Genomic DNA, 19,299 nt, shown 5'->3' on the forward strand with positions numbered 1-19,299 from the left:
ATGCTAGTGCTCGTATGTTACCCAGGTCTAGACTCTGATAGCTGTTATCTTCAAGTGCTTGAAGATGAAGTTATTTTAGAGTCAAATCAAATATTTTTAGCAAAACTGTATATCACACAACAATGCAGCCTTTATCAATCTTATGAGTAGCATGTGTGTGCATGTATAAGCAGGTGGAGCTTGTTGAGACCCTTTTGCTTTGTTCTCACACAAAAGTTTGACTGCCCCCACCCGCCAACACTGATGTGTGTTGGAACTGGAAGACAAAAGAAGATGTGACCTTCTTTAGTGCCACCCCAAAGTGAAGGTGTCAGGTGTCTGGATGGGCCAACAGAACAACTAATACTTCCCAAAAAAGTATAGCCAAAGTAGTGGGATTTCAAAAGTACTAGGTTAAAAAAAATACAAGACATTGTATAGTGAATCTAGCTTTGGGCGATAACTTATGAATGCCAGTAATCCCTCGAATATCACGGTTAATGTAGACCAGACATAGCCACGATAAACGAAAACCCGCGGAGTAGGATCACCCCCATTATTACTACCACAATACGTTTTCGCACCTACACAGAAATACAAGTACACAAGTACAAAGTGTATATTTATTATATATTACAGCTATAAGCATACCAAAAGACTACTGTATTAATATCTAAATATAATGTAAATATATAAAAATCTAAATACATTAAATACTATACTCACAGTGAAAACAGTTCCTCTCCACTTGATATAAATCCCCAAAAAACAGGTTCATGGGAGTTTTAGTCCAAGTCCTTTGTCTTCTTGTGACCATGGGTCCATTGTCCGCGATATTCGAGGGATTACTGTACTCGCCTGACTAAGCGTGGGATGGAAACATGTCAGGTGACAAAACGACCTAAAAAACCCACCATTGTCTGTTCTGAATGAATCAGTCAAAACATAGGCTTTGTTCTAGTTTTTTTAAAGCATGTGGACGGTCAAACTTGTTGATTAAAAGGTGGCTTTACCATGAAGCCAGGCAGCAGCATTCCCACACATGATCACGATGATCCGCACGTTCACTTAATCTTTGAATATAAATGTCCGGGAAGCGGAAAACTTGTTGCTGCGTGTTCAGGCCGGGGCCGGGTCAAGGGGCATGGGCCACCGGACCGCCAGCCAAGAATTTAAACTTCCGCTTTGCTCCTCCTCGCCGTCCAACCGTCAAATAGCCATCCAGCGAGTTCTATTTTCGTCGGACGGCAACGACGTCAGCCTTCTGCCCGGACTTGAATGGAATCTCAACTTCCACCACGGTGTACCGCCATCCTCACTGGCTGACCGTCATTTATTTTCCTCAGTTGAGTGGCCTTCTTCTGTGTTCCACTATTTTCCTAGTAGCAAGCGGAAGATAGAGGAGTGGCTTCCGCTTGCGAGCTACAGCGTGGATTTTCACAATTTTGTGAACTTTTTTTCAGAAAAAAATCAGATGTAGTGAAGCCGTGAAAGCTGAAGCCGCCGAAGTGAAGAAGGATTGGATTTTTATTTTATTTTATTGCAGATTTAAAAAATAATTTGATTTTGTTGTTATTTGTCCAAAAGAAAATCAAGCACCCAGTTATTGCTAAATGAGAAATTGTTTCTTTGTGTAGTTATTACTTCGTATTTGCAGGGTAACAGCACAAATAAAAAATATATTTCCTACAAAGGTTTTACACGTTATTTATCCTACTTTGGTTCAACATCTAAAATTATTTAAAGCCCTTATTTGGTCAAGTGAATATTTTGATGTGGAAAAAAATGGAGGTCACGTAGGCCACAAAATTTGGTGCACAAGTGTACCCGACATGACCCTAAAAAGTATATCCAAATAGATTTGAGTTTGAGTTTGATGAATTTAATAAGGGACAGCACATATTAATGAACATATTTATATTCATGTTAATGAACATATATATATATATATATATATATATATATATATATATATATATATATATATATATATATATATATATGTATATATATATATATATATATATGTAAATATGTAAATATGTAAGATTGTAGCCGAGGGCTAATTTCCATATTTAGTCCCTTGTGTAGGTTGAAGATAAACAATGACACATACTAGACACACACACACAAAAGTAGCAGTTTTAGACAGTGCTGTGATCACAATGTTCGTCTAACAGACTTTAAGATGATTGGCGTAGAGGTTTGGAGACGGGAGTTCACGTATGTTAATTGGTATTTAGTTCCAGGTATGTGCGGCACGAACAGAGAAGGTGCTTTGGGTGGAGACTCTTTTTGAAGGGAACTAAACATCTCTAGAGCCAGCCCTTGTTGATGTGTTGGAATTTTTTTGTACAAAATATTGCAGTGGAGGAGGAGGTTTGTGATGGAAGATTTTGTAAACTAAGGTGGCATCTTCATATATAACAGTACTGCCCCAGATATAATATGATCATTGTGTCAAAATATAGTTTTTCTGACTCATGTGTTAGATTGTTTCTAATGAACCTAAAATTGGACAAATTGAATTTAATTTTATTCAGTGATTTTTATCTGTCATTTAAAGACAAGTTGAGAGTCAAGAGTGATTCCTAGGTATTTAAATACTTGGACTACATTGATTGTTTTTCCTTGGACAAAAAAGAATTGGGGTCAGTTATTTGTCATTCTTTCTGAGAAGTACATCCAGGCAGGTGGACACTTGATCTCAATTATATTAATTATTTTTTATTTCATTTTTTAAATGAATGTATACAAATATAAACTGATAAACATGTAAACAAAAATATTAAAATATATTAAAAAAAACTACCTGCAATAACAAGTTTTTCCTTATTTTTCATTGTATGTACCGTATTGTTTAAGCATTGATAATGATAGATGCCCAACTTGTTTTTACTGGGAGGGTGGTTGTGTATGCTGATGCTTCAGTGCCATTGACTAAACACTCAATCCATTCTGACTGTGACTCTAATGCCTGTTACATATGAAGCACACACACAGTATTGAACGACACTATGAAGTTGACCTTCATGCCTAATTAAATCTGTACAAAATGCAATTTGAATTCCCTACACACTCATGAGCAGGAAAAGATGATGACTCTGCACGAACATCAAGTCGTACAAGCTAATCCTTTGTTATGAGGGCCCAGTCACAAGACCGGCAAAGAAAAAGACCCTTTTCTAATTCCCCCCTGAGTAGCATGGTGGCTCAACCTGATGTGTAACACAATCCGAACACAATTATAGATGTCTGGTGTGAAAAAAATCTCTGAACAGTAATACCCAGGATTGTAAGCCGCTTTCTGCGTTTCCACATTCAAATGGTTTTTCTTGCATAATCAGAGACTTTATCAGTCAACGATGGCCATTGAAAGTGACGTGCAATTAGCTCCATCATACACGATCACTATAGCGGAACTAAAGTGAAACACGACACAGCTCGAGCTTTCCGATTCCCGACATCGCCAAAACGAATAATAGTCCCATGACCGACTTCAGATCGCCTGGTCTACAACCTGTTCGCCAACAGAATTTCTGGAATCTGCGCAAGATCAATTGGCAGGAAAGTGGGCCGTATAACTTGTAGAACCTTTCTAAGACTTTAGAGTTCCAAGCAAATGACTACCACATCAAAACATATTTTCCTTCCCCTATTGGGAATTCTTTATTCCCTCGAAAGAGCAAACAAACTCATACAAGGCCAAAGAGACAACTATTTGTCCTTTTTGAATATGATTCTTAACATCATTATTTTTATTTTTTTCCCGATGAAATAAAGCAAAACAGAACAAATCTAATCACAATCAAAGAACCAAAAATAGAATTAATCACCGAAGAGGTAAGTGGTACAAATGTTGAGTCTGCGTAATGTACTCACAATTGTGTAGCGAAAAGTCGGCTCATCTTGGCCACATGTTCATTGTCGTCCAAGTCACTGTCCCCCTGCTCTCCGCTCAGCTTCCTCTTGCTTGGGCTGATCGGTGGTGGGCCCGTTCTGTGGCTGGAGATGGATGAAGAAGAGGATGATGATGGAGACGATGAGGAGGAGGACAGGGACAGGCACTGGAGTCGAGGGTCTCCTCGAAAGGTTGCTTCTCCTAAGACAGCAGGAAACCATCAATGACCATAGGTTTTAAGTAAAGTTTATGGTCTCGTCTCGAAATGCATTCAATGTCATTTTCAATACAACATGTGTTTTCATAAACAGTTTTACTGAATTGGTTTTCTCCTCTAGAATTAGCAGAGGACTATGTGTTTTGGAAACCTGTAGACAGGGTCTGCGTGCAACTGTTTGTGGACATTCCCCTGACTGACTGGGTCCACTCACCCAGTCTTGTCTTGGTCCACAAGGTCTACTGAGTAGCCAGTGAGTGTGAGCAAAAAAGAAAAGAATTAGGGAAAAGTACTACTGGTTGTGTCTCCACTTGGGGACTTTCCACTGTTTTGGATTCATGCATCTGAGTTTTCCAAAAAAAACAAATCATACAAGCCGAAGAAAAAGCCTATTGCAACTCAAAACTCTCCGTAACTACTCCCAAAACCAAGACAAACAAAAAGTTTGGTTGCTAGGGCCATGTTCCTAATGTTGTGACAATTCAGCTTCTTTCAAATGACAATTTGGTGGAATTGGTGCAGTCACTCCCAGAGCAGAACAGAACGGCAAAAAGCTTTCAACCATCATACTGAAAGTTTACGTTACCCACAATTACTCGTTTGACACTAACAATTTGGATTCATTTGAAAGAAAGCATTATGCTTGTGATTTTATAGTCAACAGTTTCCAAGTAAAAAAAATATAATTTGGTCACCTTAGATCAATGTGTCAAATTTTATCCAACCAAGTAGTAAATATTCCAAGTATGTCCAATGAAAGAAAGTGTGGGCCCATGCGCTGCAGTGTTGGTATATGTCTTATAACCTCACCCCCACCGCCACAACCACACATGGCATGTTCCTGCTTGCTCCGCCCGCTGTGTGCCATGACAACAGGGATGACATCATTATTTTGGGACAGGCAGATAGACAGCAATAAAAAGGCCAGGCTTTTGCCAGCACACTATTGAATGAAGAGGCAGAGCAAATGGGAAGGTCAAGTGTTTTTCCTAATGTCCATTTATTCCTAGGAAAAAAATGAATAGTTTTCATTGTCGCCATTATGGAATCTTTGGTCATTTCCAATCAATATTTTTGAGTTAAATTGAAGTTGGAGAGCAGAATACTCACTGTTTGGGTGGAATTTTCTAAAGTGATACAAATTTGCATTACTGTCATTAGGTATTATGGTTTGATCTATATGTTACTTATATTGGCATCTGCATTTCAAAAGTGTGATATTTTTGGGTGCGGCTGATAAACATAATACAATTCTAAAGTGTCAAGATTACTAGTTGTTCACATACTTCCCTGTGGACAAAACAGAGGGTCCGAGACCTCGCCGGGGAGGAGGTTTTGGTTCGCTTCCAAACATTATGGGAAATTTTGTTCAGATAGCAGTACGTGGGTTAATATGAGTTGAGGTTTGACGTGGAGCAGGAGGTGACAGGGCGTCTCTAGATATTTATATAGGGAATGGACGTTGCATAAAACCCTCTGATTGGTAAAGTGTCTATCAAACGCTTGTAGTTGAACCGTATCAATATGAGCACGAGAACAGGAAGCTCTAGCTCTATGATTGTTTACTTCCATATTTTACTGTGTTACCCCTTTGTTTTGTCCAGTACTTGAACTGTTTGCGCATGCATCGGTTTGTTGTCAAATCCTAGGCCGCTTGCAAAAATTTCAATGTGAAAAGGAACAGCACCAGAATAGTCCGGACCAAATGTATTGTGGTACAGAGAAACGACAGTGAACTATGGACTTTCCTGGTGTGAATACACCCTAAATTAGGACACACTTCTGTGATCAGGGGGAAAAATGATTGTTTCTACTGAAAGAAATGCATATTCTTATTCTGTTTAAATAATTGGCTGAGTAGCATTTAAAAATAATAAATGTGAAAGTTCAATGTAGAGGTATTTAGGGGTAAGGGGATGATTTGAATTTCTTGAAGTCAATATAATGTTTTAGCCCAAATGGTAAATCATAGCACCAAATGTGATCACCACGCCGTTATGTAATAAGTGGTTTTTTAGGCATATTTTACCCAAAAACCTTTGCTTTAAGTGCAAATTGTGAGACTTTGGGCATTTAACTTTTGACTTCAAATTGCCTTTGCATCCATTTTCATAGGACCAAGTAACAAACAAAGTTAGACTAATTGTGACCATGTGTGCGACAATTTATGTACTGTGCACATTTTCACTTAAGGCTTCTAATTAGGGAACAACATAAGTGTAGTAGTAGAAATGATGAAAAAATGCTCTTGAATGAAAGTCAAGCGCCTCTCCTCCTTCATTCGATTGGGCCCACAAGATCAAAGTCTATTTTCCTTGAATAAACTTCAAGCAGTTTGAAATCTGGATGAGATTAGATTACAAATAGAGCTGAACTCTCTCCCTCTCCTTTCCTCATTATAGTCACCAGAGCTGCCAACCTCCTTGGACCCCATTTCAGGAGTACCCTTATCCCATTTCTGCAGTTTTATGTTTCCATCAGGAGTGAATGTGATTTGCGCAAAATCGATATAAAAAGGTATAATAAAAAATAACATGGGACAATTTAAATCAAACTGTTATTATCATGTTTTACATCAATTGAAATAGTGTTTTTGAAAACAATTTAAAAACAGTACAGCATAATGAAAATAAGTACAAAAAGTGAACAAAGTATAATGTAAAGATCATTCATTGGCAAATTCAAATTTCCACAACATTAACATAAGTTTTTTAGACGGTCCCTAACCCGCACTTGCATGTTGTGCAATGTGTCGGTCCTTTTGGAGACGGCTCCAACATGGGATTTTTCGTCAAATACGAACCACTAAACGAGTGTCTGAGTTTCTTATTAGAAGCTTAATGCAAATTGTCATCCATTTTGGCCTTATGAATATCGATATGACTTACCAGTGATGTGTACTCCTATTTCCTTTAGAACAACCCCGGAAATGATAGGATTTGCTTCAAAACAAAAGACTGGTGGTTTAGTCATCCTAAATAATACTTACCGTATTTTCTCGCATATACGCCGTATTTTTTGTCTAAAAAAATGACTGAATCGAGGCTATATGCGCACAAATGAGACTCGACATGCACGAAACTGCAAGGTGACAAAGACGAAACGCCATAACGCAAGACAATGCTTAACAAAATATATTTTGACGCCTATGAATGCAATTCTAGAAAAAAAGCATCTTGCATAAAACGTGACTTGTGCCTGCCATTGCTCACTCAGGGGGGCACCATCTTACCTAGGGATGACAAACTAGACCACTACAGGCACACTACCTGGTTGTACTGCTCACGTGTCTGACTTTTTGAATTTGTCTATGTGGAGGCAAGACCCTTTAGGAATGTGCAATCCAGCAGACAATCTTTTCGATTAATAAACAGTAGCTCAGAAATACCACGTGCAAAGATTTTTCTTGAATATGGAGGTGAAAATTGTGAATCAGGGGGCATCTTATACGACGGAAATTGGAAAAATTCAACGATTTTAGGCAATTTTAAGGGTACGGCTTAGACGCGGAGGCGGCTAATATGGGACAAAATACGGTACTTCCCTTATGAAAAAAAACAAAAATGCTAAAGTGAGAGGCTACCTATGCAATTGATTCCGAATTGATTGCCACACTAAAGTCGCACAAGACAAATCATTTGTCAGAACTTATAACTCAGATGATTCACAATGCACTCGTGTTACTGAATTCATCCGGTTTGGAGTGCAGTTGAATCAAGATGGCGGAAGCCGTAACGATGATGTGAATTTTGAAGCATTTACATTGGAAATTTAGTACTTTCCGAAACACTTGCTTAAAAAAAAAATTTGAGTGACAATTTTTTGGATTTCCGGAGTTTAGGGAGGTTGTCAGGAGTCCCGGAATTTGCGTTGCTTGTCCGGAGCAAACTCCGGAAATTCCGGGGAAGTTGGCAGCTCTGAGTCACCCTTAAGACACTCCAAGAGGTTTGCCCAGTTATCTCTTGCTTGCGTGCTTCGTCCTAGGGTGATGGTGTTATCTTGCACACCATTCATAAGAAAATTTAATGCAAACTATAATAAAAAATTCAACATTGGGGACACTTTTTGGATTCAGCCAATGTAAAAAACAATCTAAGAATACACAGCCAAAAAAAAACGCAACTGTAAACACCAGCTTCTTAAACACCACTTCAGCAGGTTTAAAGTTATTGTCATAACTAGGGATTCAGTTTTTCTGCAAATACACTGAGTTTTTCTGCAAATACAATGCATCTATTGTGCAAACACACATTTTATTGTTTACCTGCTATACCTCTGGGGAAACAAGCCAGAAAGACTGTGCTTTGCTGGTTTTGGGTCTACTAGTGAACAGAGCAGTGCTACGGATGCACATGCACAAGATGTTGTCACTTGATAATTACTAGGTTGCTTTGGAAATGGGAATCAGCCCTCTATTACCTTATGTGGAAATAGGTTAAAGAAATAAATGAAAATATATTGAAACCTTGTAAAAATTTGCTCAACCACAATTTGATCTTATTTACTAACCACTGTCTTTTAACGGAGGAAAATGTAAAAAATATTCTAAATTAGAATTGTGGCCATTTTGAAATCTGATAGCCACACTGCACTTAAAGATGTCTTTTAAATAAATAAATAAAAAGTGTTTTCTTATTTTCAATGGCTTTCTAGTGTTGACTACTAACAGAAGTTTAATATTATCCACATATGTATACCAAACCACAGTTAGAAAACAGCCAACATTCTACAGCTTCACTATAATCACTCTCCAAGTAGCTACTGAAATTCCAATTTCTGGCTCAGTCCTTTTGTCTAAGAGGCATAAGCAAGACAGATAATTATTTGGTACGCTGAGGTTTTGTGGGGATCAGACGCATTGATTGTGTATGGCATTAATATTTCGCCACGCTCTGGTCTATTTTCCAAATATAAATCCAAAAGCTTTCAACACTTTTCTCATTAGCAACATTTTAAAAATGTAAACACTAAAATGACCACGTCAGCATGAGGACAGTGTCACATCTTCATTCCACCTCGTTGTGAGCGTGTCTGAACACGCACAGCTTTTCTTTCCCTATTCTTACTATGAGGCACAGCGCTGCCTAGTCAGTTAAAAGAAAGCAACACAAATGTGTTGTGAATTATCATATAAGAGCGAACCAGAGGGCAAGAAAACAAAGCAAAACCTTCTGTTTGGATTCAATCCATGGCACTTTTATCGGTTTTAGTCAAAGTGCAGAGGAATAAGCTAAGACAAGACTGAAAGCTGCTGTTATTTCAAGAGACGTCTTGAGTTCTCACTTCTTAAAAGCTATACAAGTGCTGTTAATCAGAGTGTAATAAAGCTCAACGTAAAACACCTCCCTAAAAAGAGCAACAACAAAAAATACTGGAGTGGGTTTTATTTCAGATGATTTTCATGCAAGTCAGCAAGCTAGCCCTACCATAGAACGTGCTTTGCGACATGATAATTGATATTTCAGTCATAACTTATGTTGCTCATAAAGTGGTAAGCACCCTGCCAATTTCTCAAGTCAGTCGTCCATTTACTGTATGATAGAAATGAGCCAAAATGGAACAACAATCACTGCCCTAACATAAAAAGTTAGAATGCTATCAACAAAGTGATGATTAAGTAATACACGAAGGTGTAAAAGAGACTAAAAGGCATCTATTCACAGCCTAATGTGAAAAGAGAATGACCACATTTTCTGAAAAAGTAGAAACAACACTCTTTTGTCAAATTAGTATCTGAGCTAATCTGCAAATTTTTCTACTACTACTACAGGCTTATTTTATGGAGTGAAATGTAGATTTGAGCTGTGTTTTTACAACACCATTATTGGGTTCCGTTTTGGATATGCTTGATAACAGGCTACTTTGGAAAGCTTCAATTCACTTTCATTTGTTCAATAACATCCACATTCAATATCTGGTCAAATAAACAAAGCACCTGCTAAATTGTACTTTTCTCATTTTGCAGGTAATAACTAGTGCAATACAACCGTTATAAACATATTTACAAGTAGTACTACATAGATTTGTCTAAGACCGACCTGCTGGTGAATAAACTGCTAATTTAACACATTTACTACCATTAAAGAAGACAGATCAACCAGAGTTGCTGTTTTTACACTGGCCATGCAGTAAAGTTGACAAATTATCACTTATAACAAAGTTCTAGGGCAGCCCGGCGGCGCGAGTAGTTAGCGCATCGGCCTCACAGTGGGAGACCTGGGTTCAAATCCAGGTCGGTCCACCTATGTGGAGTTTGCATGTTCTGCCTGAGCCTGCATGGGTTTTCTCCGGGTACTCCGGTTTTCTTCCCACATTCCAAAGACATGCATGGTAGGCTAATTGGACACTCTAAATTTCCCCCGGTATGAGTGTGAATGTCCTGCGATTGGCTGGCCACCAATTCAGGGTGTCCCATGCCTCTGGCCCGAAGTCAGCTGGGATAGGCTCCAGCACCCCCCGCGACCCTAGTGAGGATAAACTGGTTGAGATATGAGATATGAGAACAAAGTTCTAAATGCTTTAAAAAAAACTCAGGGTACTGAATGATGATCAATCAATGTTAGCCATGCCAGTTCAAACAGATTTGATGTCTATCGCTGTCAATGGCAGGGAATTAGTTCATTTCAAAACCGTAGGAAGTTATGAAATATCGCCGAAATCTTTTTTTACAACTAATAATACATATTTACTCACTTACCCATGCCAGCACCTATCGTGGCAGGCAGAACATTTAAACACTTCCACGAGATAGCAGAAGATACGTGTTTAATCTGGGCATCCATTTTCTCTATCATGAGACATTGTGTCAGACGAAGAACGTGAAAAATAATGAATAAATTCATCACTTTTTTCAATTTGTTAAATTGACACTAGTATTTAACGTGAGCTACAAAAACGTCGGCGCTGCAGACCGCTATACTCGATTGAACGTACAAACGCTTATTGTACATTATAACGATAGTACGAGGGTAATGCCAAAACACGCAGTTATATTCGAATACAAAACTTAGTTATACTGTTATTACGAAATGCGAACGCATCGACAACGATGAGTATAAAGAACACTTAAGCCCACGAGCAAAGTTGCAAAACCAAGCAGAAAAACATCGACGAAGACCACCCGCCACCCCCATGAGAAAAAAGGCTTTCAAGTTTACCTTCGTAGCAGAGTATACCAATGTTGTTGTTCATCTTGTCCAGATACTGGAAATTCAACAGGTCCATTTTTGTGAGTAGCATTTATCGCGTTTTCTGCTCTTTACAAGACTACGACAAAAAGTAAAGTTTTGGGGTATTTTTTTCAGACGACAAAACAACTAAATTCAAAGGCCCAGCCTCCTAGCTTTAGTCTCTCTAGGGAAAAAAAAGACCTAGATAGAACAAAGTACGCTTAAAAATGAGTTTGGTGACAGATTTGGCAAGCGTACGTATTAATGACAGACTGTAGCGCCAGGTCTTCTCACAGCCAGCTGTAAGTAGACTGCACTGACACGCAGGCTATGTTGAGATTAACTCTCGATTGGTGCTCAAATCCCGCACACACAAGTGGATGGAGCCTCAAACTGTGACGTCACGCCAATGCGGAAGTTCTTCAAAGGCTGCTTTCTTTCATTGGACAACAGGTGGCGACAACACGCGATACAAAAAAACTTGATTTTTAAAGAATTTATTGGCAAAATATGGTGGAAAATACCTATTTTGTCAATAACAAACAAGCCAGATTTCAGGATCTCACACACCTGAAAGTCCTCTAAGAAGCTCCTCTTCCCGCCACTGACATTCTGTATTGATGACACCCATCTTCCGCTTATCCACATAGGAGTCGCAGGGAGTGCTGGAGCATGTCCCAGCCAACTACGAGCAACAAGCGAGCGGGGGGGAAACCTGAATTGGTTGCCAGCCAGTCGCATGGCACAGTGAAACGGACAAACACGGACGCTTACACCGCTACCGAGTGGGAGTCGAACCCATACTGCCCTCCACTCATCATGTTATCAGTACAAAAGGCATGCGTCCACAGCCTCAAACAGCCATGGCCAAAACCAGAGGGCTGTCAAAGGACTACAGAAACAGAGTAATAGAACTGCTCCAAATTCGGAAGACAGAATCTTAGATTAGAACTTTATTTCATCCCGTATTCGGGGAATTTCCTTGGTTGCAGTAGCAAGAAAGACACAGAAGACATTGTAGACCTAGGTACAAAACTAGAGCCACACACAGGAAGTCCACAAAGTGGAGATCTTTTGCAGACTGAGACTGAGGTTATATATGCAGAATGTGCAATATAAAAAATATTTTAAAAATAAATAAATAAAAATAACATCTTCAATAAGTAACGGTGGGAGCTATAATTAGAAAGTGGAAGACCTACACACCACGGATAATTTCTCTCGACCTGGGGCTCCAAGCGAGATTTCACGCCGTGGGGTCAAAATTATCACAAGAACGGTGATTCTAGAACCAAATAGGGGTGGGGGTGGTTTAGTAAATGACTTTCAGACAGCTAAGACCAAAGTAACAAAGGCTACCATCACTTACACGCCACCAAGGACTCAAATCCTCCACTGTTAGACTTGCCTCTCTGCGAAGGCCAGTACATATCCGAGCCCATCTGAATTTTGCCAAAGAGCAGTTATATGATCCAGAAGAGGACTCGAAGAAACTCATGTGGCCAGATGAAATCAATACTGTACAATTTGGTAACAATCATTACTCGTTTTGGAAGATGCTGCGGAATGCCGAGTTGCTTGCATCAAGAGAACACTATATCAAATGTTAAACATGGTGGTGGAAACCTCATGCTTTGAGGCTGTTTTTTTTTAGTAAAAGGACCAGAATGACCAATATGTATGAAGGAGAGAATAAATGGAGCCATGTATTATCAGATTTTGAATGAGATGAGACACTCCATCCATCAGCAAGGACAATAAAAAAGAACCATGGGTGGGTCTTTCAAAATGACAATAATCCCAAACACACCGCCTGGGTAGCGAATGAGTGGATTCCAAAGGAGAATTTCAAGGTCCTTGAGTGGCTTTACTAGTCTGCAGATCTCAACCCCATAGAAAATCTATCCAATGTCCATTTTGCCCCACATGTGGCCCCAAAATATCACTGCTCTGGAAGTGATCTCCATGAATGAATAGGACGAAAAACATCTAACTATGTATGAAAATCTGGTGAGGATTTACAAAAAAAATTGAATAATCTTTGCCATTGCTAACAAAGGGTATAAAACAAATATTAAGATTGACTTTTGTCAATGAGGGTTGTGGTGCTTAACAACATAATTTGGAAATAAATTCTTTGTAATTTCCTGTTTTTTTTTCTCTTTTCATCTCCTGTATGTGAGGTACTGTTCTGATGAATATTATGGATCAACTTTTTAAGTGGGAGAACACTTAAACAGTTGGTGTTTGACCAAATACACATTTGCACCACAATACACTATAGGATTGAGTGGTAGCATAGCTGCAGAGCACAAGAATGGGAGCACCAGATAGTAGAGGGGAGAACTTTAGCCCGAGCCCGACTAAAATGTCAATCATTACAGGGTCGGGCCGGGGTTCTCTCTCGCTGAAAAAAAAATGTATACTAAAACGAAATGTCCCTCGCTGACTTTTTAAAAATAAATATATGTTTATAAAAATGTATACTAAAATGGGGTGTGGATACTAAACTAAGCAGTACTTGTTATAAAATAAATAATTTGGATAAAAACGAGAAGGCTCTATAATGTAATTGCAATTGGAGCCGCAGGGCCAGAGCATGCTCTGCGCATGTCACATAAACGCCGCCCTCTAATAATTATCCCCTGCGCAAGTTTTGATCTGATATCCCCGATATGGATGAATCAAGTTAAGGATAAACTAAAGACAGGAGAACTGAAAAGACAAACACGCACTGGTAAGAGTGAGATGTGGAAAAGCTTCAAATTTATTGTTGAATATGCTAGAGAAACCTGCATTGGCTTCGCTGAATGTAGTCAATGTGGCGCTTTGCTTTACCAGATAGCCACATCAAATTAAAGTATGGCAAGGTAGAATAACCTACAGGTATGTGAGTAGGACAAAATTCACAAGTTTATTTTGTCATATCATTTTTGTTTGAGCAAAAACAGCACATTTATGCAACCATAGATGTTGCGACTTGCCACCACAATAGCCGAAAGAAATGTTAGGTTTATTTGACGTCACGAGGGGACGGCTGACAACCAAAGATTGGCTAAAGAAAATCTGGCATGTCAAATTAATAAGTTATTTTTTAAATTCTTAAAGATGAAGTAATGTTGATGATTTTCTTTGAAAAATATGAAACGTGTTTGAAAATAGGCGGCCCGGTAGGAGAGTGGTTAGTACGTCGGCTTCACATTTCTACACAGGTGGGTCTTCACTGTGTGGAGTTTGCAAGTTCTTCCCGGGCTTGTGTGGGTTTTATCCGAATACTCCGGTTTCTTCCAACATTATAAAAACATGCATGGTGGGCTGGTTGAACACTCTAAATTGCCGTTAGGTATGAGTGTAAGCGCAAACAATTGTCCGTCTCCTTTGCCTTTGATCTATTAGTTTCCAGTGCCACCACTCGGAGGCATAACATCAAATCAAGATGTAAGGGGAATGCATAGCTGAATTAAAAAAAATACAAAATAAAAGAACCTGCTAATGGTCCTGACTGGAAAGAGAGATTGTACGAATTCAGAAATGATAAGTTTGATCAGAAGACTCAGTGGTATTTATTTTGAATTTAGATTTTAACAACTCCCCAAAAAATATCAACAAAAAAGTATGACGATAAGTTTGATAAGATATGTGAAATATCCAATAAGACAATGACGATTGGATGTACAGTAAGCAATGCAGCCTTTATTTCTAAAGAGTATGTCTGCTGCGATCTAGGATACATAATAAAAATGTGGTTTATGAAGGCAAATAACAACTCTCCTCTGTTCTTGTACATAAACATTACACATAACCATGCCACAAGCATATCTCTACACCCACCTCCATTGCCTTCTCCATTCAAGTGTGATCACCATTAGCATTAGCAACTCAGGTCCCTTGTATTGTGTCCACTTTCAGGGCCTCAGTTAGAATAGAGGGTTCCATTGTGCTATTTTTTCGAAATAACGATGCATTTTTGGAATACAATGAATAGGTTAAAGCAGTGGTCCCCAACCACCGGTCCGTGGACCGGTACCTAGTGCTGGTCCGTCAGAGTAAAAAATATTAATGTTTTCAATCTCGCCTTCCTACTTGAAATGAGAAAAGTTGCTATAATAATAAATAATTGCTATTATCCTTGGGACTTGTTTTTTATTTTGCCGTCGTGGAAGTTATTCATGCATCGACCCCATCCCCACACAATTTTGTCTTAAGTTGTCGCCCTCCCCATTAGCCGGTCCGCGAGAAAATAGAAAGAGCTTTATCAGTCCACAATAAGAAAAAGGTTGGGGACCACTGGGTTACAAGACCCATGCGGCCTGGTAGATAAGGGTTCGATCCCAGGTCGGTCCTGATTGTGTAGAGTTTGCATGTACCCCCCAGGCTTGCATGGGTTTATTCCGGGGACTAAGGTTTCCTCCCGTCCTCCCTCCGTCTCTTTGTGCTCTGTGATTGGCTGGCCACCGATTCAGGGTGTCACCCGCCTGGGGCCCATTGTCAGCTGTGATAGGCTCCGGTCACAGGGCACTCTACAGCGCAGCTCGCACCAACCTGAAGAGAGGCATTAAGGCTGCCAAAGCAGACTACGGGGAGAAGACAGAAGGGCACCTTGACGACCCCCGAAACGATGTGGCAGAGCATACGGACCCTCATCAACTACAAGGGCCAAGCTGCCACTCCTGCGGACTCAGATGCGGCACTGGCAGAGGACCTAAACAACTTTTTTGCCCGCTTTGAATCCCAAGCCCACCAACCACCCTGTCACACCACATCAACCTCGACTACATCCCACACCAAGCTCGGAAAGAAGCCCCGCCCCACTCATTGTGGAAGTAGTGGATGTGACACGTGTGCTCTGATCAGTCAACCCCCGGAAGGCGACAGGACCGGATGGAATACCAGGCAAAGTACTTAAGGCCTGTGCTGACCAACTAGCACCAGTCTTCATGGACATTTTCAACCTTTCACTGGAACAAGCCTCCGTCCCAGCCTGTCTGAAATCGGCCACCATCATTCCAGTACCCAAGAATTCACCCGCTAACAGTCTGAGCGACTACCGCCCAGTAAATCTGACACCAATCATCACAGAGTGCTTTGAAAAATTGGTACTGAAACACATCAAAGCCTGTCTTCCCCTCACCCACGTCCCACATCAGTTTGCATATCGGCCGAACAAATCTACCGAAGATGCAATAACCACTGCACTCCACTGAGCCACCTTGAGAAAAGAGGGAGCAATGTCAGAATGCTTTTCATTGACTACAGCTCAGGCTTTAACACCATAAGACCAGACATTCTTATCCCCAGGTTGGCCAACCTAGGATTCCCACATGTTCCTGTATTGAAGACTTCCTGATCAACTGAGCCCAGCACGTGAAGCTGGGTCGCCACCTCTCATCTTCCCGAACGCCCAGCGCCAACTCGCCCCAAGGCTGTGTACTGAGTCCACTACTCTACTCGCTCTATACACACGACTGCAGACCTACGCACCATGAGAACATCACTGTGAAATTTGCGGACGATACAACGGTAGTAGGGATGATCAGAGGAAAATAAGACGGCCTACAGAGATGAGGTCCTTAGACTCAGCGAGTGGTGCGCTCTCAACAACTTGGCTCTGAACGTCTCCAAAACCAGAGAACTCATCCTGGACTTCCGACGGAACAAGGCTGCTCCATCGCCCCTGTATATTAACGGCGAATGTGTGGAGCAAGTAGAGACTTTCAAAGTCCTAGGAGTCCACATCTCTGCTGATCTCACTTGGGCAGCAAACACCACAGCACTCATCAAGAAGGCGCAGCAGAGGGTACATTACCTGAGAGTACTTAGGAAGGAGCAATTGAACACCAACCTGCTGGTGACCTTCTATCGGTCTGCCATCGAGAGCTTGTTGACCTACGCTCTATCAGTGTGGCACTCAAGCTGCACAGAAGCCGACAGAAAAAGACTGCAGAGGGTGATCAACTCAGCCCAAAAGGTCATCAACCGCCCCCTACCCACCCTTTCCAGCATCTACGAATCCCGGTGCCTCAGAAGGGCAGAGGGCATTATAAAAGACAGTACGCATCCAGACTTACACCACTTCAACCTGCTGCTCTTTGGAAGACGCTACAGAGCTATAACTGCAAAGACAAACAGACTCAAGGACAATTTCTTCCCAAGAGATGTCACCATACTCAAATCGAGTTCTGCACCCAAGACCTAATCAAGACTTATTACTACTACTTAAACTTCTTAGCATTTATTATTTGACCACTAAACTATCTATTACTATTTCGTGATTATTTACGCATCATTACTATATACTGATTTCTATGTGTTTGCCTGTTTGTTATAGCGTTTATAGACTCAGCGAGCGGTGCAACTAGGCGACGAACGTCTCCAAAAACCGTGGCACGATCATGGACACCCATCCTGGACTCTGACGGAACGAGCCCGCTCCGCTCTGCTGAAATCAGTTGGACTACTCATGTTTCTTATTGATTGATTATTTAATGATTATTTATCCATACTATATATTGATTGTATCCGCTTGTTTGTTGTTGCGTCCATAAACTCAGCGAGTGGTGCGACTTGGCGCTGAACGTCTCCAAAACCAACCATGGAACTCATCCCAGACTTCAGACGGAAGAAGCGCGCTTCACTCTACATTAACCACGATAATCGAGGGATTACTGTACACTCACAATCAGACTGCCACCGAGCGGGAATCGATTCCACGCTTACCCACGCTCAAGTCACGTGAGTGAACCCCTAGGGACACTCTCAGGTGGCTCTTTTCGTATAGTGTAACAGTAATTTGCATATCAAAGTGTTTCGGGAAACTGAAAATTTCAAATGTGGAAGCGTTTGTAAGTAGAGGCACAACTCTGACATGAAGTGAATTGTAAGCGCGAGTGTGCGTATCACCAGTGTACGCTTAAAACAAGTTTTACGCTAGTAGTATTTCACATAATGCTTATGGAACACGTTCTACGCGTGCGGTACTTCAAATTAGACTTAAGGAATACATTTTAGGGCGGCCCGGTGGCGCGAGTGGTTAGTGTGTCGGCCTCACAGCTCTGGGGTTCTGGGTTCAAACCTGGGTCACATCCACCTGTGTGGAGTTTGCATGTTCTCCCTGCGTGGGTTTCCTCCAGGTACTCTGGTTTCCTTCCACATTCCAAAAACATGCATGGTAGGCTGATTGGACACTTTAAAATGCCCCTAGTTATGGGTCTGAGTGTGCATGGTTGTCTGTCTTCTTGTGCCCTGCGATCGGTTGGCCACCGAATCAGGGTGTGCCCTGCCTCGGGCCCAGAGTCAGCTGGGATAGGCTCCAGCGACCCTAATGAGGATAAAGCGGTTCAGAAAATGAGATGAGATGAATACATTTTAGGCTTGCGGTATTTCACAATATCCTATGGAATTGTGGCAGCAATCTAACACCATAGCCCCATGGGGCGCTAACATGATGGCCATTCGTTGGGCGGTTCATCGCCTTCCTTTTTGACTGATTGCACCGATGTGTAGCACAAATTAAAGAGATATTTAAGGTTCCCGAAAATACACGTGAAAATCATCGACATGTTTGTGGATCTTTCTCGTTTAAATCATGGATGTGTTTGTGTGAATATTTTTTAAACAAATTCTTCCCCAGCCGCCTCGTGGTGTAGAGGTTAAATTGCCTGGCATCGGTGCGGGAAGGCGCGAGCTCACTTCCCGCTGAGGGCGTATGACTGTATGTGCGGATGGTTGTTTGTCTCTGTGTGCCCTATGGCTGACTGGCGACCAGTCTAGGGTGTAGTCTGCGTTTCACCCTAAATCCGCTAGCTTATGCTCCAGCAACCCTCACAACCCTTTCAATTATGCAGGGTAGGGAAGATGAAATGAATGCAAAAAAAAAATTCCTCCCCATAGCTGGGTGCAAGTACTAGCTCGGGCAAACTGCAAGGAGCAGGCAGGGGCATTTGGTTTGAACTCGAGCGTACTCAAGAGCAGTTTTTCCCTTCTCTTATGTTATAGGACACAAAATCATCCAACAAAGGATGGTAGCAGCACAC

The 19,299-nt window shown here is 40.9% G+C and overlaps 1 protein-coding gene and 1 long non-coding RNA gene across 4 annotated transcripts in view; one reads left to right on the plus strand and one right to left on the minus strand.

Annotated features, from left to right (window-relative positions):
- vgll4b (vestigial-like family member 4b) overlaps positions 1-19,299 on the minus strand; it is a 45,740-nt gene that overhangs the window by 12,180 nt on the left and 14,261 nt on the right. For 2 of the 3 annotated variants that reach the window (XM_077601953.1, XM_077601952.1), the window contains one exon: positions 3,862-4,081. In XM_077601953.1, coding sequence (XP_077458079.1) covers positions 3,862-4,081 — 220 coding nt within the window. Of the gene's footprint in view, positions 1-3,861; positions 4,082-11,254; positions 11,629-19,299 lie in introns of those variants that run through there. The other variant, XM_077601951.1, reaches the window with a different exon arrangement.
- Positions 13,856-18,146, plus strand: LOC144076151 (uncharacterized). The gene is made up of 3 exons (XR_013300750.1): positions 13,856-14,003; positions 17,595-17,714; positions 17,818-18,146. It is a non-coding gene; the product is annotated as an uncharacterized LOC144076151 (long non-coding RNA).

Source organism: Stigmatopora argus, chromosome 6, assembly GCF_051989625.1.
Source record: "Stigmatopora argus isolate UIUO_Sarg chromosome 6, RoL_Sarg_1.0, whole genome shotgun sequence".
Lineage (NCBI taxonomy): Eukaryota > Metazoa > Chordata > Actinopteri > Syngnathiformes > Syngnathidae > Stigmatopora > Stigmatopora argus.